This window comes from Taudactylus pleione, unplaced genomic scaffold (assembly GCF_031769625.1).
Source record: "Taudactylus pleione unplaced genomic scaffold, aTauple2 ptg000555l, whole genome shotgun sequence".
NCBI lineage: Eukaryota > Metazoa > Chordata > Amphibia > Anura > Myobatrachidae > Taudactylus > Taudactylus pleione.
This window is the reverse complement of record NW_028284957.1, coordinates 603,586-626,257: the sequence shown is the minus strand read 5'-3', so window position 1 is coordinate 626,257 and position 22,672 is coordinate 603,586. Positions and strand designations below refer to the sequence as shown.

At 48.3% G+C, this 22,672-nt stretch overlaps 1 protein-coding gene across 1 annotated transcript in view; it reads right to left on the bottom strand.

The window, feature by feature from the left end:
- Positions 1-20,120, bottom strand: part of LOC148482028 (catalase-like) — a 40,070-nt gene extending 19,950 nt beyond the window's left edge. The window contains exons 1-7 of the mRNA XM_088452638.1: positions 20,055-20,120; positions 12,204-12,372; positions 9,530-9,640; positions 6,915-7,045; positions 5,139-5,243; positions 3,276-3,401; positions 1,471-1,662 (exon numbers count right to left, since the gene is read on the bottom strand). Of these exons, the coding sequence (XP_088308764.1) occupies positions 1,471-1,662; positions 3,276-3,401; positions 5,139-5,243; positions 6,915-7,045; positions 9,530-9,640; positions 12,204-12,372; positions 20,055-20,120 (900 nt within the window). The remainder of the gene's footprint in view (positions 1-1,470; positions 1,663-3,275; positions 3,402-5,138; positions 5,244-6,914; positions 7,046-9,529; positions 9,641-12,203; positions 12,373-20,054) is intronic.
- Positions 20,121-22,672: the final 2,552 nt, after the last annotated feature.

Here is a 22,672-nt window from a genome sequence, read left to right as displayed (position 1 = left end):
TGGAGTGCGGTGGTTATGGAGTGCGGTAGTTATGGAGTGCGGTTGTATGGAGTACGGTTGTATGGAGCGCGGTTGTATGGAGCGTGCATGTATGGAGAGCGGCAGTTGTATGGAGTGCGGTTGTATGGAGTGCGGGTGTATGGAGTGCGGTTGTATGGAGCGCGCATGTATGGAGAGCGGCAGTTGTATGGAGTGCGGTTGTATGGAGTGCGGGTGTATGGAGTGCGGTTGTATGGAGCGCGCATGTATGGAGAGCGGCAATTGTATGGAGCGCGGTTGTATGGAGTGCGGTTGTATGGAGCGCGCATGTATGGAGCGCGGCAGTTGTATGGAGTGCGGTTGTATGGAGTGCGGTTGTATGAAGTGCGGTTGTATGGAGTGCAGTTGTATGGAGTGCGGTTGTATGGAGTGCGGTTGTATGGAGCGCGCATGTATGGAGAGCGGCAGTTGTATGGAGTGCGGTTGTATGGAATGCGGTTGTATGGAGTGCTGTTTGAATGTAATTAAAAAACGCTTGTTCTATTAAAATTCTTGTATTTTGACTTAAAATCTTCTAATCATATCATTCACAAATTGTGAATTATGATTACTATAATTAAATATAATTAAGTTTTAATGCATGTTACCTGGAGACAAAAGACGTTTTACAGAGTAATTCCACCAAAAAAAGTCGAGTTTTTGGAGAAGATAATTTAGTAGAATATGGGGCATATCCAATTAGCCGCGGGGTTTCACCCGCGGCTAATTGTCATGCAAAAGTCCTGCACCGCGGGGATTAACTTTTCAATTAAATAGTTATTTCCCCGCGTCATTAGAACGGGACTCCTGCGCAAGAACACACTGATTCCGCAAGAACTGCGGAATCAGTGTGTAATACCCGATCGCGCAAGGCCGTATAGGGCGGCCTCACGCACATTTTACCTTGCACCTACATGAGGTGCGAGGTGAAGTCCATCAGCAGGGACTCGCGCACGGGGTATCAGGGACACCCGCGCGTGGAATCCCCCATAAATTGAATTCCAACCTGTGCGAGAATACCCCGCGGCTAATTGGATATGCCCCTATGTATGCTATATAATTAACTGGTCGTCATAATAATAAATAATAAAAAGTTTTGCAGTTTTTCAAACGGTTAATGTATCTTAGGGGGCGATTCAGCTGCGGACGGATACGCTGTCGCAGCTACTAACATGGTAGCAGCTACGATAACTGTAATATGGTAATGCAGCAGGAGGCGTCATGCCTCCTGCATGCATTACTGACCCAAGCTGCGTCCTTGGATGCAGCAACGGATCATGTGCGTGTCCAACAGCCGGCTGAGTGACCATGGGGTCACGTAAGCTGGCCGCCGCAGATGAGTAAAAGAGGTCAGGAAATCTCCGTCGGCCGACGGAGATCCTGGTCCCGCCCCTCTCAGGCCTCAGGTTTGCGCTGCTGTCTCTTCTGCAACCCTCCCATTACTAATCTTACCTTAGTGACATCGAAGGGATTATACGGCAGCTTCCTGGCTTGCTCGAAGGTCAAGACCTGGATGTACAATGTCCAAGACGGGAAGTCTCCCTTGTTTATGGCGGTTTGCAGATCTCTAAGAGCATAATCTGGGTTTTTCCCGGCCAGGGAACGTGCTTTCTCTTTGACCACGTATTTTACACCTTGGTTAGACTGTAGGGTTTAGAAAAATAAAAGTGAAAATGTGTATGGGGACAACCTTCCCCCGCTGCTGTCCCTATTTTCCAGATCACCCAGCAGTGGCACACGGAGAGGGCTGTGTAAGAATCGGGACAAGGCGGTTCTGAAGCTCCTACAGTTGGTGGAAGTTTCCGAACAACTTTTGAACCAGAAGTAGGAGATATATAAGCTCCTGCTCTTCCTGTCTCTTGCCTTTCCCTATTACATGAAGTGCCATAACAGGGCTTACTGTGCCCTGTGCCGCCCCCTTTGCGCATAATGTCATGATATTGCTTATAGGGACGGGGAAGTCCAGCATCCGGAAATGCAGCAGTGCACAAAGCATCTAGGAGATGCTCGGTGCAGCTGTATACACAGCGTTGCCGGGTGACGTTCCAGGTTGTGCGACGACATCGGTCGCTCACCCCTAATTGCGGCCCTGATTACATCTTTCCTCAATGACGCTGCTCTTCTAATCTTCCCTATCTCATCGCTCTGATGCCACCTCGCCTCTCCTTCACTGGCTCCCCTTCCCCTACAGACATACAGTTTAGGCTCCTCACCCATGGGGAGATGTATCAATCCTTGGAGAGAGATAAAGTGGAGAAGTTGCCCAAAGCAACTACTTAGCTTCTGTCATTTACATACCTCCCAACATGACCCTCTCCAGGAGGGACACAATGCTCTGGTCCTGGACTTCCCTGGTAATTTATGATTGGTGGAGGCTCCAGAGGTGGGGATGCAGCACAGTCCAAAATTCAAATAGGCGAGTCACACCAACTGCCAGTGAGTCCCGGCCAGTGATGTTGGGCAGTGTGTGAAATGACAGTTGGTGTGACTCCCCTATTTGACTTTTGAACTGTGCTGCAGCCCCACCTCTTACCAGGGAAGTCCAGGACCAGAGCATCGTGTCCCTCCTGGAGAGGGTCATGTTGGGAGGTATGATTTATATAACACAGTCTTTGAAATGTCAGCTAATTGGTTGCTATGGGCAACTTCTTCACTTTATCTCTCCGAGGTTTGATACATCTCCCCCACCCCCAACATTCAAAGCAGTTAATCCCTCCCTAATCCCCTACCTACATCTTTGACCTCAAGTCAATCCACATTCCCACTCGCTCTACCCATACCTCCCAACAGTCCCACTTTCAGCCTGATTCATCCTTTGCTGCATCTGCATGACGATGCTGCCATCGATGTTCTTCCTACTGAGACGCCCACTTTAGAGGCATCATCGCTGCAACATCGCACCACCAATGCCTACATCAGCCCTACGGCAAGTGCAATTTATCCATCTAAACATGGCATCATGTGTTAGAGCTAATGAGTCTTTACAAGCAGTCGCTTTCAGTGACGCGGCCGTGACATGCCTGCGTCTGCCTTACCGCCCACCCTGTCACTTCCCAGAAACTCCCATTGACATCCAGGGCTCTGGCGTCCAAATTCGTTCTGCTTCTCTCACTTCGGTAACATTCGGGTCGCATGCGCAGTACTTCCAAACCCGCCCAGCTACATGAATGTCGCCATTGCGTGCAGTTAGCGTGCACCTCCGAATCAGGCTGCAATCATTATTAGTTGGCGGATATTAATGAGCACCGGATACACACCTTGTAGATGAATTTGGCATACACCGCCTCTCCTCGAGCATTCACCAGTTTGAAGGCGTGGTTTGAAAATCCATCCATGTGTCGGAACCCATCGGGAATGCCTCGGTCAGAAAATAATTGGGTGACCTACTCGTGAGCAGGATGGGGACATGTTAGTTCTTTACTTACGTAATAGAAAGCTCGTTACTAATAGTGGACATGTATATGCCGGTGTGTGACAAAAACCTGGACGGTAATAACAGAGGGTGCACAGTTTATTCTATGCCGCAGAATGTTATCTGTAATAAAGTTGACGTTGTCCTGCTTCACCTTCCATGTCAGTAATTTATATGGAGATGTACTGTAGAACTCTTCTAAAGAGGACCAGTGGAGAAGTTACCCATAGCAACCAATCGGCTTTTACCTATCACTTGTGTAGAATGAACTAGATCAAAGACAGCTACAAGCTGATTGGTTGCTATGGGTGATTTCTCCACTTGTTCTCTTTAGATTTGATACATATCCCCCTTACTCAGCAAACTTACTACCCTTACGCTCATACAGCCCAACCACCGAATGCCCAGATCTGCTCAAACTGTCATACCGTGTGTCTGGGCAAATAGATCAAAGTGTTTAGCAATGGTCACAACTTGCAAGAAAGAGGAAGAACCACAGCAGTGTGTGACCTTCTCTTCAAAATCAATTTGTCATTAACATTAAATTCCCGATAAAGAGGTGCTACCCACTACAAAAGTCATACACCGGGTACATGAAAACGAATAGTGTTACAGTGCACTGCTCACGTTAAATCATTAAAACATAACTTTTATTACATTGTTAACATTATATAGTAAACATCAATTATTCATAAATAAATTCCCTGCACTAATTATCATCACTAAAGTAAGGTGAGAAAATATAAATATAGTGGGCAAAATTTACTAAGTGGCGGTTTGACGGTGGTTTCTATTCTGTTCTAAACCCTGGGGGTTTGGTGACGGTTTTGCAGCGGTTTCTAAATGACAGCCCTGTTCTATTCTATTCTAAAATGTGTTTTGATTGCAGTTTTGCTGCGGTTTTGGCCTTAGTAAATCTGCAGATAGCAAAACCGCCGCCAAACCACAGTCAAAGCACATTTTAGAATAGAATAGAACAGGGCTGTCATTTAGAAACCGCTGCAAAACCGCCACCAAACCCCCGGGGTTTAGAATAGAATAGAAACCGCAGTCAAACCGCCGCTTAGTAAATTTTGCCCTTTACCTGTCCGCAGATGCTATTTATCCTAGTTCCCCAATATCCTAGCAACTGTTACATAATAAGTTGCAACAAACCAATGTATCACTTTGTCTAAATACACATTTCTACTACTGTAAGTTTGGTAATGTATAAAGAAAATTATGGTAAAAATAGATAGTGCTAGGAACAACTAATAAATTAATAGAATTGCCCACATGTGTGTTTCAATAATAAAAGCGACTGGTATTTACCAATACTTACCAGTCTGGCAAGGTCCAGCGAAGTCCTCCTCGTCTGCGAGATCCTCCGCTTAACGCTGCCAGCAACAGGCGTGTTTGTGTAATGTACATTCGCGACGGTCCGTATGCGTATGCGCATGACACGGGGACCCGGCAGTGCCTTGAGGCTTCGCTGATGCCGGAAAGGCAGCACCGGGTCCCCATTGCCATCAGGATTTCTCCTGAGTTAACCCTTTAATAAACTGAATGAGGTCCCGGGATAGGTCCTGCTGTTACCTCTGGAGGTTTGGCTGATCACAATCTCAATCTGTTCAATAGAATGTCTACAAGTACCAGTGTTCTCCAGTGTTACAGCTCAGCCAGAACCCTCTTCCCAAATACGGCAGTGCCAACATGCAACTCGAGGTACCTCATGTAGACTTTCAGGGCGCAAGCTCAAAAAATCCCACAACATGTTCGGGTCCTTCAGATGCGTCTGCGGATTTCTCTTTTGGGCGTGGGAAAATGAGGGAAACTGCAAGAGATACATTAACATGTGGTCTGAAACAGATAAACATTTTACATACAAGCAAGATTGAAAATTTCTGTTCAATACTAAATATTACAGTGCGCAGTATAATCCTTTATAGGATCACAGGAGATACACTGTACACAGGCAGTGAATGCTTTTATAACGGGCGTCAGCATGGAAGCAGGAATTATTTAATACCTGTGATAATAGCAAAATCTTCTCCACCTTCATTCAGATCCAACAGCCAGACACCACAGTCTCATCCATGCTTTGCCTCTAATAAAACAGCCAGGCACCACAGTCTCATCCATGCTTACCTCTAATAACAGCCAGGCAGCACAGACTCCTCCACACTTTACCTATAATAACAGCCAGGCAGCACAGACTCCTCCACACTTTACCTATAATAACAGCCAGGCAGCACAGACTCCTCCACACTTTACCTATAATAACAGCCAGGCAGTACAGACTCCTCCACACTTTACCTCTAATAACAGCCAGGCAGCACAGACTCCTCCACACTTTACCTATAATAACAGCCAGGCAGCACAGACTCCTCCACACTTTACCTATAATAACAGCCAGGCAGCACAGTCTCATCCACGCTTTACCTCTAATAACAGCCAGGCAGCACAGGCTCATCCATGCTTTACCTCTAATAACAGCCAGGCACCACAGTCTCATCCATGCTTTACCTCTAATAACAGCCAGGCAGCACAGACTCCTCCACACTTTACCTATAATAACAGCCAGGCACCACAGTCTCATCCACGCTTTACCTCTAATAACAGCCATGCACCACAGTCTCATCCATGCTTTATCTCTAACAACAGCCAGGCAGCACAGACTCCTCCATGCTTTATCTCTAAAAACAGCCAGGCAGCACAGGCTCATCCATGCTTTATCTCTAATAACAGCCAGGCAGCACAGGCTCATCCATGCTTTATTTCTAACAACAGCCAGGCAGCACAGGCTCATATTTGCTTTATGTCTAATAACAGCCATGCAGCACAGGCTCATCCAAAATTATCTGTATTTCATCTATAGGCAAGCATCATAAACTCTACTTTACTTCGTTCGCATGTAACAACAGTCAGGCAACACAAGCTCCTCTATACTTCATCTTTTATGAGAGCATAAGCTCAACCAAAAGTCATTTGGGTCCTATTCATCAAAGGATAAATGACCCATTAACCGGGCCATTCATCATCAGGGGTCCGAATAGAACCACCTGATATTCAGCAAACTCCGAAAACTGAAAGTTTTCGGAGTTTGATTGCGAGAACAAGCGTCATCTTCATATGGCGCTTGTTCTCGTAACCCCGCTCCTTCCTTTGGGAAGGGGTTCCGGGGATACGAAAGGGGGATCCGAGCGCATACCTCTGCCGCCTCCTCACCACCTCCCCGGCGGCTTTGCACATGTGTAGAAGCCGGCGGCGGGGACAGGTAAGCAACGCAGCTACTAATCGCGGGGACATGTTTTCGAAGCAGCTGTCCCCATGATGAATTGCTCCGGTGTTAAGTATCCCCCACTGCTAGGTGGATACTTAATCATTGGGGGCCGTATGGATAGTGCCCACAGTTCCTGGTAACAGCCCGGCGCACACTCTCCATGTCACTGATACTGATGATATAAAGCATCACTTCCTGACATCATAAAAGCTATGTACTGACCAGACTTGGATCTCTGAAGAAAAATACTGGAGTGTTGTTCCCAACAATGTCCCAGTTCCCTTGTTCTGTGTAGAATTTTACTGCAAATCCGCGAGGGTCTCGTTCTAGATCCGAAGTTCCAGATTCCCCACCTGTAAAAAAAATACAAAAAAGGGTGGTTCCTGGTAGTGCAAAGTGCAGGACTATAGCGAGGATGCTGTTTTTTTACATATTCTTTTTTCTTGGAGAATACGTTATTGCAAGTGGCATCTGTGGGGTACACAATGTTGCTGCAGGGTGGAGATGGTAAGGTTACCCGATTGTTAAGTGAGACTCATGGGCTCTAGATTTACTAAAGTGAGAGTTTTTAGAAGTGGAGATGTTGCCCATAGCAACCAATCAGATTCCACTTAACATTTAACTAGCACCTTCTAGAAGATAATAGCTAGAACAGATTGGTTGCTATGGGCAACATCTCCACTTCTAAAAACTCTCACTTTAGTAAATTTACACCCTAGGTATTCACTGTCATGCAATTACATTTTATCATTGTTGGATGTGGTTATTTAAAACAAATGGTACATTTCTGAAGAGGCATAGGGCTCTATTAATTATGTTAATTATCTTGGTCCACTAGGACCTTGATAATTAACACTTAGACTCGTGGCTCCGGCACGGAAACAGCTGATTAAAAAAATCAGCTGTCTCCCCGGGTCTTTTCACTGCACTTTTCTGAGCAGTGAAACTAGTGCGCCTGCATGACCAAGAGTTCAGGTAGTCGCACAAAAGCCCTGGCATCCGGCAGAAGGATACGGACAGGGGGGGAGGAATCCAAAAGGATACCTCTTCGCAGACCCGGGACTCCTTCCCATAGGGAAAGAGTATGTTGCTGGAGCAAACGCCATCTGAAGATGGCGAATTCTCTCGCAGTCAAGCTCCGAAAATGTTGTATTTTTGGAGTTTGATGAATTTCTGTCCCCATTCTAGTGTATAGGGACAGCTGGCTACATCAGGAGAGAAAGAAGGAGATATTTGTGATACTAGTGTATGGGGACAGCGGGCCATTCCTCAAGAGGAAGGTAAGCAGGAGATATCTTTTCATACTAGTGTATGGGGACAGCGGCCATTCCTCAAGAGGAAGGTAAGCAGGAGATATCTGTGATACTAGTGTATGGGGACAGCGGGCTACTTCGGGAGAGAAAGATAAGAAGGAGATATCTGTGATACTAGTGTATGGGGACGGCGGGCCATTCCGGGAGAGAAAGGTAAGCAGGAGATATCTGTGATACTAGTGTATGGGGACAGCGGGCCATTCCGGGAGAGGAAGGTAAGCAGGAGATATCTGTGATACTAGTGTATGGGGAGATATATCTGTGATACTAGTGTATGGGGAGATATATCTTTGATATCTCCTGTGTTACCTTTTTGATGAATGGCCCAAAAATAAAATTTCTACAAAAGTAGGTGAAAAAGTTTTATTTTCACCTGCCTGCTTTTGTATAAATTAGTGATATTGATTCAGGGTTGGACGTAATATCAATATTCGCACAAATGGTCAATGTTTTTCAACTGCTCAGCTCATGCGTCTACAGTAAGTTGAAAACAAGTGACACGGCGCAGGCATCTCACAGTGTGTACGCACTTTCCTGGGCAGTGACAATTCAGATGCACAAAGATAGTTCACCTTATGGGCGTGTTATTGGAGTGACGCGGGTGTTTTGCGAACCCAGGGCCTGAATCAGCAGAGGACGCTAATTCGAAAGCATCTGTGATTTCGCACAGAACTCAGCAGTGAAAGTATGCTAATATCTGCCAAAGCACAGCCGGCATCAAGACGCCCAATGCCGCCTTCTAATATCCATCCAATGACGCACTCCTACGTAAACATCGGTACCATCGATACACATCAGCCAGTCACGCAGCATCTTACGGCAGGTCTGACTAACCGCAAACAATGTAGTTCTCCCCACACAAAAAGAGCTCTCATGCTACAAATGCAATCGCAGCGGCTGATTTATGCACACCCATGAAACGTTGTTTAAACGGTCAGACACGCCTGCTTTTTTCTAACCACCGCCCCCTCCGTTACCACCCCAAAACACTGACCACATGACACTCACTTTGCGAAGGGATCCTTAGTGCATACGGAACAGCAAAGCAATCGCGACCGCAGGGGCAGAGCGACTTACACGCATGCGCAATGGTGAATAAACGCTCAAACTGCGTATGCATCGGAATTGCATCTGCTGCCGAATCAGCCCCTCAGACAGTTAGTTGCTCACATCAGAGGACATACTCCGATGAATAATGTGCACCTATCATGGGGCCGGTGCAAGTTTCGATGTTTCGTCCGATGGTAACGTCTAAAGATGCTCCAAGCGGTATTTCAGGTCTAAAGATGAATGGCTGTACACCAGGGAAGGGCTTGTTCAGGTTTTAGCATAAAGTCGCGCACGCTACATTTTTAAATGTACAGTATGTACTTACGTTTGCTGCCCCTAAAACTGTGGTGCCTGAGACAACTAACCCAGGTTACACCTGGGCCCTTCAGAGCCAGGCACATGCAGATCTCCACCGTCCCGGGACAAGTAACAGAATATGGAACTTTCCATATCACCATCCCCTTTATAACTTACTAGTAGTGGAGAACCGGACAGCGACTGGCGTCTTCTTTCCGACGTGCTGGAACACGCTGGCTTTACAGTACTTGGTGATATCATGAGTGACTTCAAAATAGCCAAACGCTCCTGGAAGATAAGAAAATAGACATTCAGATATCAGATATGTGACATGTTACAGTGAGCTCTTATCTGAATGTATAGCAATTAATGTAGCGATATTGGTTTCTGTAATAGTATGCAGCAAGGATTCTCTCATTAACACCATTTACAGAAGATACTGGCCTGGAGCAGTATGGGTTAACTCAATTCTCACCGAAACCAGTCTATGTAGATGTGCGCATGGAAAATCCGCAGTGAAAACTTCTGGTCAATAGTGTAAAAGCACTGTGGTGCAATTATTAGTTTTCTGAGGTCTTGGGTTTAGGGTCTCATTCAGACCCGCTCGCGAGCGCTGTACGCTCGCAAGCGGGTCGATGATACCCAAATGCGCATGCGCACGACGGAGGCACCTCCGTCGTGCGCATGCACAAGACCCGGCGGCGACGGGGAAGCCGTCGCTCGGGGTCTCGCACCAAAGGGGGCGTGCTGTCAATGTTGAGTGACAGCACGCCCCCTTTGGTGGGCGTGCCGGGGGAGTGGCTGCCCAGATGGAGGCGTTCCCATGGAAACGCCTACCGTCTGGGTCCGGCCCCACTGACATCACTAGTGATGTCAGTGGGAGTGTTTTTGGCTCTGATAGAGCCAAAAGCACTCCGGGCTTGCGGCAGACGAGACCCTACCACAAGGGTCTCGTCGCAAGCCCGATGGTCAAGATGGTCTTTACCATCGCGATCATCTTTTTGGCCGCTCGCATAAGCTGTGGCTGGTCACCCACAGCTATGCGAGCGGCCAGGAGGCCGCTCCATTTTAAGCTAGGCCGGCCCTGATTCAGAGCGAGCGCTCTGGTCAGAGCGTCCGGCTCTGAATCAGGCCCTTAGTTCCTACCAAGGCCCTATCTGTGCAGAGTTTGTATGTTCTTCCTGTGCTTGCGTGGGGTGTCTCCAAGTGTTCTGTTTTCCTCCCACTAGTGGCAAATTACCTTGATCGCCTGTAACTCTTGCCTCCTGCCCACTAACACTGTCGGCTACAGCAGTGCAGCTGTGTGGCACATTAGGGCAGGGAGAGAGCAGAAACAGCTAGTGCTCAGCGGCCTCCCCGGACCCTCCTCAGCCCATAAGTATTGTGTGTTGGGCTGAGGAGGGAGGCTGTCGATGTGGTAGGGTATATAGATTGCAAGCTCCTCTGGGGCAGGGACTGATGTGAATGACTAAAATATTCTCTGAAATTTGCCACGGAATCTGCATGCACTATATAAATGATAATATATAAATTTCAGCTATTCATATAGTACCTGTCAATATTACCAGTGGCAAAATAAAAACGACAAAGGCCAATGTGCCCAAACTACGTCCAATATACCCCGAAACCACCTCCATTTGTCAAAAAAAGAAAAAGTGCATAGAAATGGGTTCAAGTAATCTGGGTTCTATGGGCTCTATATGCCTAGGGGTATATTTACTAAAGTGAAAGTTTTTAGAAGTGGAGATGCATTGTTGCCCATAGCAACCAATCAGATTGTAGCTATTATCTTCTAGAAGGTGCTAGATGAATAAGTAGAATCTGATTGGTTGCTATGGGCAACAGTTCCACTTCTAAAAACCTGCACCTTAGTAACTATACACCCCCAGACTGTATCATGGGTGAACCTGCTATGAGTCCACATCCCCTTCTCGGACATCAGTAATCAGCATTGGCCCGTTGGGGGATGACATTTATCTCTGGGCCTGATTCAGAGCCGCTCGCTATTTGCGGTCGTTCGTTTAAAAAAAAGAGGTGGCTATTCAAATGAACCGTTCGCTCTTTGCGGTCTGTTCACGCCTCTAAGTCTGAACGAGCGAGCAAAACTTGCGGTCGAAATTTTGATAAAAACGCCCCCTGGCCGCTCGCATCATACGTCATGTCCGCTATTTATTAGATTAATCGAGTACATAGAACAGCGTATGAACTGCTCGCTATTCTTGTGGTTGGTTTTTCCTACCACTATATTGCGAGCAGTTCTGACTATAAAACAACCAGGTGACGTGGTCAATGACGCTGCTGTTTTAATTATGCACACCCTTAAAACGCCCGTTTTGACCTTTAAGCACGCCTGCGTTCTGTTTTCCACTCCCCGTTTTCAAGCACCTTCCCCTGTTACCACCCACATACGCCTCCTCCTGTCATTCAAAATAGCAGGCATTCGCTATATAGCGAACAAACGATTTTTGGCCGCACAGACTGGTTCGCGCATGCGTATTACAATCCGTACGCATGCGCAGATGAGCGAACATCGCTCAGAACGAACGAGCGGCCGCTTACGAGCAGCTCTGAATCAGGCCCTCTGTCTTTTCCAATCACCCAGAGTCCATGGGAAATGGGTGACTTAGATTTCAGCTTTCAAAAATTGTATGAGGCGTTATTCCTATTCGGACAGATGTAATATTATCCCAATCTCTGCATTTTATATGGACAGTGCCTGTGTAGATGATAGTAAGTACGGGCAATTCTGGCTGGCAGGGAGTAGAGCTGCTCGTTCAGAGCAATGGCTATGACTGTATGGATATGAGACATTTCTATGGATATTTTCCCGGCTGCGTTCAGCATTTCTCACCCGCTCCACGTGCGTGCACCACCCTCTCCGGGATCCGCTCTCTGACAAAATGAGCCATTTCCTCTATGAAGAACACATCCTGCATGAGAAGTGGTCCTCGGGGGCCAACGGTCAATGATCGCCCTGGCTCACCAATGGGATGCCCAGACGATGTTGTAAGCATGCCAGACTAGGGAGATATAATAATACACTACAGGTTAATCAAGTATAAAGATGTCAACAATTGTATAAAGAAATAGAACATATTGAATCATTCATCAATATAGCCAGGATTATCGGGCTGCACCAATGCATGAAAAGAGGCAATGGGGGAAATGTAATCGCCTGCAACTTGCAGGTAGGTTTTACCTTGTAAATGATTGCCACTTTAAAATATCGGCCAGGCTCATCGGAATCTTGCCGATGCCTGCAAGTCACAGGCTATTTACATTTACCCCTAAATCGGCATTAACTACTGTAATATTTCTACAAATAGGGGCCAATTCATTAAGCTGAACGGTGCTGTTACACATTCAGAAACCACTGTTTCTGCATTTTTAGGTAAGGGACCATTCATCACTAGTGGCCTAGGGATAGCCTGCAACCTTCGATGGTTTGCCACCAATGGTTGATGGTTTTCCCATCAGTGGTGCAGCACCAATAGGCAGCTTCTCAGCGATGGCTTTTGCCCACCACAGGGGGCATGGAGGTTAGCACTGCGCCCCACAGCGGGGATGGCCATCGATGGTGCAAACCCTTGATAGCTCTCCATTGCTAGTTTCATATCATCAATGGTGGGAATCGGTATGAGTTACCGCCGGACCCATGCCCGGTGGTTGGAATCCCGATAGCGGCATACCGGCAGAGGAGGAAATCCCGATCGTCCAAGGTAAGTATTCTCTAAGCTAATTCTACCCCCTAACCCTAACCCTCCCTTAGGGGGGCCTAACCCTAACCTTCCCCCCAGCACCTAACCCTAATCCCCCCTCTAAGTGCCTAAACCTAACCCCCCCTTCCCCGCCGCCTAAACCTAACCTCCCGGGGGGGGGTGCCTAACCCTAAGTCCCCCCCGCGAACCATAAACCTACCCCCTCCCCCCGGCTATCCGCGCTCGGCGTCCCTTCCATCGTGATGCTGGGCGCCGGTCTGCCGGCGTCGGTAAAATGACAGGCATCTAGATTTAGACGCCTGTCATTTAACCCTCGCCGCAATTAAGCATTCGGAAAGCCGGCTGTCGGGATTAGGTCCGCCGGCTTCCCGACTGCATACCCAATGGTGACTATCGATGGTTAGCCATTCGATGGCCATTCTTATAGTGGCTCCATGTCTCCGCAGCTTATCATCAATCAAATCTGATTCAAGGAACTGAGGGCCTGATTCAGAGGCGCTTGCAAAAAGCGAGCGCTCGCTCTGAATCAGAGCGGGCGCTGGTTTTTTTAGTTGCGGCCTCCTGGCCACTCGCATAGCTGTGGGTGACCACCCACAGCTATTGCGAGCGGCCAGGATGATGGTCGCCATGGTCAAGACCATGGTGACCATCGAGCTTGCGACGAGACCCTTGTGGTAGGGTCTCGTGGCCGCAAGCCCCAGAGAGCGTCTGGCTCTAATAGAGCCAGACGCTCTCTCACTGACATCACTGGTGATGTCAGTGGAGCCGCTCACAAATGGCAGGCGTTCGCTTGGGAACGCCTCCGTTTGTGAAGCCATCCCCCGGCCACGCCTACAAAACGGGGCGAGCTGTCGATCAACATCGACAGCTGACTCTTTTGTAGTGAGCCACGGAGCGAGCGCTTTTTGCGCTCGCTCCGGGGCTCGCGCGTGCGCACTGGGCCACCATCGACCCGCTTGTGAGCGCTATGCACTTGCGAGCGGATCTGAAACAGGCCCTGAGCACCACTCCATCCTAAAATATACACTGGGTCTTTAATATGGGGGCCCGGATTCAGAGGTACACGCTAATTGCACACAATGCATCCGCACTAACGTACTAATTATGTTTATGTTATGAAGCGATGTTACCCTGATAATAATCTGACTCCTGATTGTTTATATTTACATAGACAAACTTATCAATTCAAATTTCTATCTGAAGACACAATTGTTTTTAACAAGACAACACCTCAAATAGCAGCATTTTTATCAGAGGTGACAGTATTATTATACACGCGGGTAATTGCCTGATAATTCATTTTTATTTCTATGCGTTTTATATTGTAGAACTGAGATTTTTCCTACAAATTTATTACCAGTTGTTTATATAGAGCACACATATTCCGCAGCGCTTTACATGGAATATTTGGCCATTCACATTAGTCCCTGCCCCAGTGGAGCTTACAATATATGGGCTCGATTCAGACCCGGTCGCTAAGAAGCGTTCACTCGTAGCTGGCTGATTATCACACTCTGCGCATGCGTATGCATCGCAGTGCCCGTGCGCAAACCAGTGCGAAAGATCGGGAAGCGTCTTTCTCGCCGAGAATAGACAGCCCAGCTGAGTGACAGGAGAGGCCGTTTGTGGGTGGTAACAGGGGCTGGCCACTAGAAATGGGGGAGTGGAGGTGCGAACGTAGGCGTGCCCAAGCGTCTTAACGCCGTTTCAGAGGCGTGCATAATTAACAGGCAGTGTCATTGTACATGTCACCTAGCTGGTTTTTACACTGAAGAGCTCACAGTGCTTGCGGTAGGGTATGGTCTGGAGATGACGGGCGCAAGTGGGCATCTTAAGACAGGCTGGTGGGCGTCTACATACACAAGGCGATCGCATGCCAAGTCATAGTGGGAGTGCTTATGCCTTGCCATACGATCGCCTGCCATGCCGTCACTTTGCCGAATTTGCATACGCTAGGAGCGAGCGTATGCATCTAGCGAGCGGGTCTGAATGAGCTCCTATATTCCCTACCACATGCACACACACACATACACATTACGCTTCATTTTTGTTGGGAGCCAATTAACCTACCGGCATATTTTTTGGAGTGTGGTAGGAAACCGGAGTACCCGGAGGAAACCCACGCAAGCACAGGGAGAATATACAAACTCCACACAGTAGTGGGAATCGAACCCACAACCTCAGTGCTTTGAGGCAGTAATGCTATTACACCGTAATGCTGAGTTATAGGAAAAAGAAGACAAGGGATCTGGGGGGTAGGGCTGTCGCACAGGAGTTATGTTATGTATGTGATATCAGCCACAAAACCCACATCTATCACTCAATCCAAGAATTATTTGGCAACATCAGAAGATGGGGTGCACCTAAGGAGTGAGAGAGAGGGGGAGAGGAGAGGAAGACAGAGAGGTAGGAAAAGAAAGAGGGAGAGAGAGACTGATTCAGGGGTGCGCGCTGTCGATGCCACACGCCAACGGCCAATACTTTCAGTCTACGCAATTTGTCCGAGTTGCACTGCCGCTGGAGGCGCAGAATGAATTTGTACGCAGAGAGAGGCTATTTCAGTAAGTGTTTCAGGGTGGTGGCTAGCTAGATGCGAGCTTGTCGCGGTCAGCGATTGCATCCAAAGGCACAGTTGCATCTCCGTAAAGATGCTGTGTCTGATGGTGCGACCAATGCGCACAGCGGCAGATTAATGGTGCAGCCTATGGCGTCTCAGTAGGAAAGCCATAGGGTGCAGCATTGGCATACAGATTAAGTCGCGTTGCGTAAAAAGATGCCGTGGCAGCTGCAATAGCGCATACCTCTAAATCAGGCGCAGAATTAGAGACTGCAGAGTTTAGATAAGGTTGGGACAAGCAGCCAGGAGACAGGGCTGTGTGAGAGGGTAAAGGATCATAGAAAATAGTAGAGTGCAGCATATTCCTATTGCACAGTCACACTCACATCTATGGTACAAGTAGATAAATGGACCATGGTCCATGGACCTCATTCAGAGCCGCTTGCAAAATGCGAGCGCTCACTCTGAATGAGGGCGGCCACTTTTCTTTTGAAAGGCCGCCTTCTGGCTGCTCGTAGCGAGTGACTAGGTGATGGTCGCGATGGTTGAGACCGTCGCGACCATCGGGGCTTGCGACGAGACCCTTGTGGTAGGGTCTCGTCTACCGCAAGCCACAGGGAGCTTCCTGCTCTAACAGAGCTGGAAGCTCCCTACTGACATCACTGGTTATGTCAGTAGGGCTGCCTACAAACGGCAGGCTTTCCTTCAGGAACGCCTCCGTTTGTACGGCCACCCTCCCACCCCGCCTACAAAACGGGGCGAGCTGTCAATCAACATCGACAGCCACCCTTTTTGTAGCGAGCCCCGGAACGAGAGAATTTCTCACAAGGCGCGTGCGCAGTGCCCCACCATCGACCCGCTTGCGAGCGCATAGGCGCTTGCGAGCGGGTCTGAATGAGCTCCTATGTGTTCAGGCTCTTCCTGTAACCACTGCAGACAGATGGGACAACTCACAACTGCACATGATGTACAAAACTTAAAGCACAGCCTCCTATCACACTAGTACCTTATCCCCAGTATCCAGCTGCTTTATGTACTGTATATAACATGGAAAATAAATAAACTGCTCTGGGGCTCATCATAGGCAAACGCAGGGGGGGTTTCCGTCTGCCTGGAAACCCCTCTCCCCAGCACACACCATGACCACAATAGAAATAGTAATATAGTAGAATGTTACTAGTGCTGCATGTTCTTCTCAGTATCACAAATGAAATGATTAGCACCAACTGTGGATCTTTTAAATGTGTCAGCCAGAAATAAATATACCTGTGCACCAACTAGGAGATCTGGAAGTCATGCACTGTTAGGGGTGCACTGCTATAGACCCTCAATAGGGTTAATAATTAATACTGTATAATAATACACTATCCAGTACATAAGGAGACCGATATGTACATATATGTCCAGGGCAATGCTAGGTTCTTCTGCTGCTCCCCCAGACTCCCGGACTTGCTCCAATGCTCTGGAATGATGCCCACATCTGAAAAAAACATTCTGCTCAGACAGGATGGACCTACTGCCACATCTAATGGCTTACTGTGATCGCTGGTCCTGTATATGCTGGAATTATGACACACAATACACTTTGTATGTAACATATTAAAGCTGGATAAGTGCTAATTATACTCTCTTCATGGACTGGCTACACTCACTCTAAAATCAAGCATTTGGAAACCCCCCCTCTAGAAATCCTGCGTTCGCCACTGCTCATTCACAGTGCAGCAAGGACGGAGACTGGGCGGGCTTATAAGATGCTGCAGGGACTTATGGGAAAATTCCCCTCTGTCCCTGCAGTTTTCGGGATATTTAAGTATTTTTTTCACATAACGCCATTCTGAAATGGCGTTTTATAAAGGAAATATTTATCGAGTGATTTAATGCTTTTTGCTTTGCTGAATAGCAAAAAGCGTTAAAGCACTGTAGAGATCAATGGCTGATCCCTACAGTGCGGGATTCAGCGAGATGGGATTCGCTGGAGAAGGTAATTGCGTTATCTCCTCCATTATCCCAGTGCTGAATAGGGGAGTTACATAAAAAATATGGAAATCATAGTTTCTGTACTTGTGATGTAAAAAAAATCAATGCTGAATAGACCCCTAAATGACATGCCACATAATAACGCATGCACAGCGCAAGCCGGAATCAGGAGATTGGCATGTAGATAAAGTTTAATTAGGAAATGCTTGTAAAGAAAACACTTTTAGAGAACATAGGCGAGGTCTGAGCTGTCTAAGTGATATAAATTATAGACATTAATGTCTGGGCTGGGTGACTACACCCTTTTAATTTCTGAGAATTCCTGAGAGCCACTAGACTGTAGGAAACACAGGGACTTTCCTGGCGCTGGCCAGGCACTGGGGCACGGGACAATGGTGCCACAACAGCCGTTGCGTTAGGTGAAAGGGTTAGGGTCTAATTTGACCACCACACATGCATGTGTCTCATTTTGGCATTATATGGACCTCTTAGTAGTACAGCCAGAAGATAACGACACAGACAGGCCGGAAGACCACATTAGCTCACATGGCTAATAATGACCTGATTGATAATAACCTAGCTGATAATTACCTGATTGATAATGACAAGGTTGCTTTGTAAACACACATGGAATCGGTATGAAATACCACCGGCCACACGGCCGGCGGTTCGATTCCCGGCAGTGCCTGGCTGACATAAGCAGAGTTCCTGGCAGCGGAAGCCCAACAGCGCTGCTGTATTAATTATGCACACCCTTAAAACGCCCGCGCCTGCGTTCTGAATTCCACTCCCCGTTTTCAAGCACCTTCCCCTGTTACCACCCACATACGCCTCCTCCTGTCACTCAAAGTAGCAGGCATTCGCTATATAGCGAACAAACGATTTTCGGCCGCACAGACTGGTTCACGCATGTGTATTACAATCCGTACGCATGTGCAGATGAGCGAACATCGGTCAGAACGAACGAGCGGCCGCTTACGAGCGGCTCTGAATCAGGCCCATAATCCCCTAACCCTAACCCACCTTAGGGGTGCCTAACCATAACCTCCCCCTCAAGTGCCTAACCCTAATCCCCCCTCTAAGTGCCTAACCCTAACCCCCCCCTTCCCGCTGCTTAAACCTAAGTCCCCCGGGGGTGCCTAACCCTAACCCTCCCTCCCCCTAGCCTGACCCTAACCCTCCCGGGGGGGGTGCCTAGCCCTAAGACCCCCTGGGTGCCCTTAACCTAACCCTCCCCCCCGCGGCTGTCCGCTCACGGCGCCCGGCTTCCCTTCGATCGGGATGCCAGGCACCTGTCTCCCGGCATCGGGGAAATGTCAGACGACTACATCTAGATGCCCGGCATTTCATCCCTCGCCGGGATATGACAGTCGGGAAGCCGGCTTCCTGATTGTATACCACACACACAGTGCAAAATTGGCCCAATTGCCAGAAATCACAGTGTATTCCAGCATTATTATTGTGGCGATTGGGATTCGCTAATCTACCCCAACCCTACAAGGACGCCCACATTGCGCCATGTTAAGCAGGAGACACCACTAAACATTCCCAGCAGAGATTTCATTTATCTGCCCAAAAGGCCAACTAGTCTGCCCATACATTAAAGGGGTCCATTACTTACAACATACTGTAGTACTTACAACAACGTAGTAATATAACAAAAATGTTTTCCCAACAAGTACGTGAATGTGAACGCTGTGCATATTTGTGACGACTATGGGATAACTAATGCTCTGACTGCAAGTATCGGTCTACTGCGAGAGATAAATGTGTTCTACGTGTGCGTGAATTAAGGCCTCTTCGGTTACAGGAGAATAAATAAGTGCACGTTCTGTCCTGGTTTCTCCTAATACCACTTTACTTAGATATAGAGATGTGCATTTCATTCTACAGAAATCTGAATCCACCTGAATTTCGTGATTCCGTACAGATCCGAGGCGCAGTTCTAATCTCCTGAGGAAATCAGGATAAATCCGATTCGCTGCACTAATCTTCCAGCGGTTCGGAATTCGGATTTTAAATCCGAATTTCGGGTTTTGGTTTGCAAAACTTACATGATTTTTGCTGATTAAAAAAAAATTAAAAATTATATATATATATATATTTTTTTTTTAATCCAGATCCAAAACTAAAAAAATCACGTGAGGATGGTTTTGCAAATCCAAAACACGAAGATTAATCCAGATCCAAAACCAAAACACGGGGGTCAGCGCACATCTCTACTTATATCTGATTGACAGCTCAGTTATTTAAAGGTAGGCAAACCACAAAATGCACGTACAGTGTAGATACAATCTGATAAATTATCTCGTAACATTCACAAATATATATATACATACGATTAGTGCAAATATTCAGGGAATTTAGGTTTCCTCTGCAAAGATATATCCATATGTTTAGCTGAACATTTAGAATATATATATAATTACAATAACAGCTGTGTTATTACCTCTGCCCCCTGGGATTCCTGCCCAGGCATCTGCATATGAGGGGTGTATGTGCATCGACCAGACATGGTGCCAAATGTGTGTTATTTAACATACGTCTCTTATATATAGAAGCAGTGATACTCACACCTCCTACAGTACAGGTATGCAAATCACTGCAGTTCTGAACTTCTTCAGCATGATAATTATACAGCATGACACTAAAAATCAAGGCGAGGATTCTGTATATTGTACATACTTGATGTGTTACCTAGAATATTGTACAGTACCCACAGTCAGGGTTGGACTGGCCCACAGGGGTACAGGGGAAATCCCCGGTGGGGCCCACTGCCTAAGGGCCCACCCCCTCTTCAAGGTGTCAGGTTCCAGACCTCAAATTATTCATTGTTACTCTATTAGATGGTCAGTTATCTGGTGGAGCAGTACCACTGATCACTATGGGTGATTGGTTCCCTTCTATAGAATCTACACCTATTGGTTAGCCAAGCATTTTGGGTGGCTGGCCACACCTCCTGTAATGGATAACCACACCCCTTAAGCATGGGTCCTTAACACTGCATTCCCGGGTGGGCCCTTCATGCCTCAGTTCGACACTGCCCACAGTTACTGTACACAGGGGCGCAGGGGGGGGGGGGAGTGGGTACCAATAACCAGCCCGGGCTTGCTGGAGGGGCCTGGCGGGGGCCGGGTCCGGCACCGCCCCCCCTCCCTTCTACATCACAGCAGCCCTGGAGCGGTCTCCTATGCCTATGGGGGGAGCGATCACGCTGATCGCACCCCCCCATTGGCTGTGCACCGCGCTGAGGGGCTCACAGCCCCTCCTCCCAGCGGCGCTGCTAAAATGTGTTTTTTTTCCTAAGGGGGCGTGGCCCCACCTCCCATGATTAGGCCACGCCCCCTGTCACCTGGGCGCGGCGCGGCTCTTGGCGGCCCTACCTGTACACAGGGTCGGACTGGTCCACAGGGGCACAGGGGAAATTCCCGGTAGGACCCACTGCCTGAGGCCCCACCTCCTCCTCTAGCGGTCAGGTTCCAGCCTGTGCACTTGCATTGGTCCTGATTCAGAGCCGCTCGTAAGCGGCCGTACGCTCGTTCCGAGCGATGTTCGCCCATCTGCGCATGCGTACGGTTTGTAATACGCATGCGCGAACCAGTCAGTGCGGCCGAAAATCGTTTGTTCACTATATAGCGAATGCCTGCTATTTGAGTGACAGGAGGCGTATGTGGGTGGTAACAGGGGAAGGTGCTTGAAAACGGGGAGTGGAATTCAGAACGCAGGTGTGCTTAAAGGTCAAAACGGGCGTTTTAAGGGTGTGCATAATTAATACAGCAGCGTAATTGACCACGTCACTTGGTTGTTTTATAGTCAGAACTGCTCGCAATATAGTGGTAGGAAAAACCAGCCACAAGAATAGCGAGCAGTTCAGACGCCGGTCGATGTACTCGATTAATCTAATAAATAGCGGACATGACGTATGATGCGAGCGGCCAGGGGGCGTATTTTTCAAATAAACGACCGCATGTTTTGTTCGCTCGTTCAGACATAGAGGCGGCAACAGACCGCAAAGAGCGAACGGTTCATTTGAATAGCCAGCCCCTTTTTCTGAACGAGCGAGCGCTAATAGCGTCCGGTTCTGAATCAGGCCCATTATACATTGTTACTCTATTAGAGGATCAGATACCTGGTGGAGCAGGACAGCGGATGAACATGGGGGCTTGCTTCACCTCTATAGAAACTACACCAGGATTTGCTCTCCTGCCTATTAGAGTGGGTGGTCACCACACACCCCTGTCCCTTGCATTTGTTGGCTGTGTCATTTAACAAAGGGGCTCGTTTCAGAGATGAGATCACTAAAGCTGGGCATACACGGCCAGATAAAATGTCTGACAGACCAACAGACATTTTATCTGGCAGCCTGCCAGCCGCAGATGTCCGCGGCATACACCGAGATCTCTCACAGTGTATCAGCCCGACATCTGCACTCTGCCCCTGGGGGAGGATACATTTCCCTGTTCCTTCCATGGGAAGGAACACAGGAAATATCTGTCTGTCGGCCGCGGCTGGGCATACAGAGGGCCTGATTCAGAGCCCGACGCTCTGACAACAGCGCTCGGTCTGAATCAGGGCAGTCCTACCTATTATTGGAGCGGCCTCCTGGCCGCTCACATAGCTGTGGGTGACCACCCACAGCTTATGCGAGCGGCCAAAAAGATGGTCGCGATGGTCAAGACCATCGCGACCATCGGGCTTGCGACGAGACCCTGCGGTAGGGTCTCGCTGCCGCAAGCCCAGGAGTGCTTTTGGCTCTATCAGAGCCAAAAGCACTCCCACTGACATCACTAGTGATGTCAGTGGGGCCGGACCCAGACGGTAGGCGTTCCCATGGGAACGCCTCTTTCTGGGCAGCCACGCCCACCAAAGGGGGCGTGCTGTCACTCATCATCGACAGCACGCCCCCTTTGGTGCGAGACCCATAGCGACGGCTTGGCTGTCGCTGTTCGGGTCTCGCACATGCGCACGACGGAGCTCCCTCCGTCGTGCGCATGCGCACTAGGGCAACATCGACCCGCTTGCGAGTGCTCAGCGCCATGATTCTAAAAAGTTTGGGAACCACTGAAA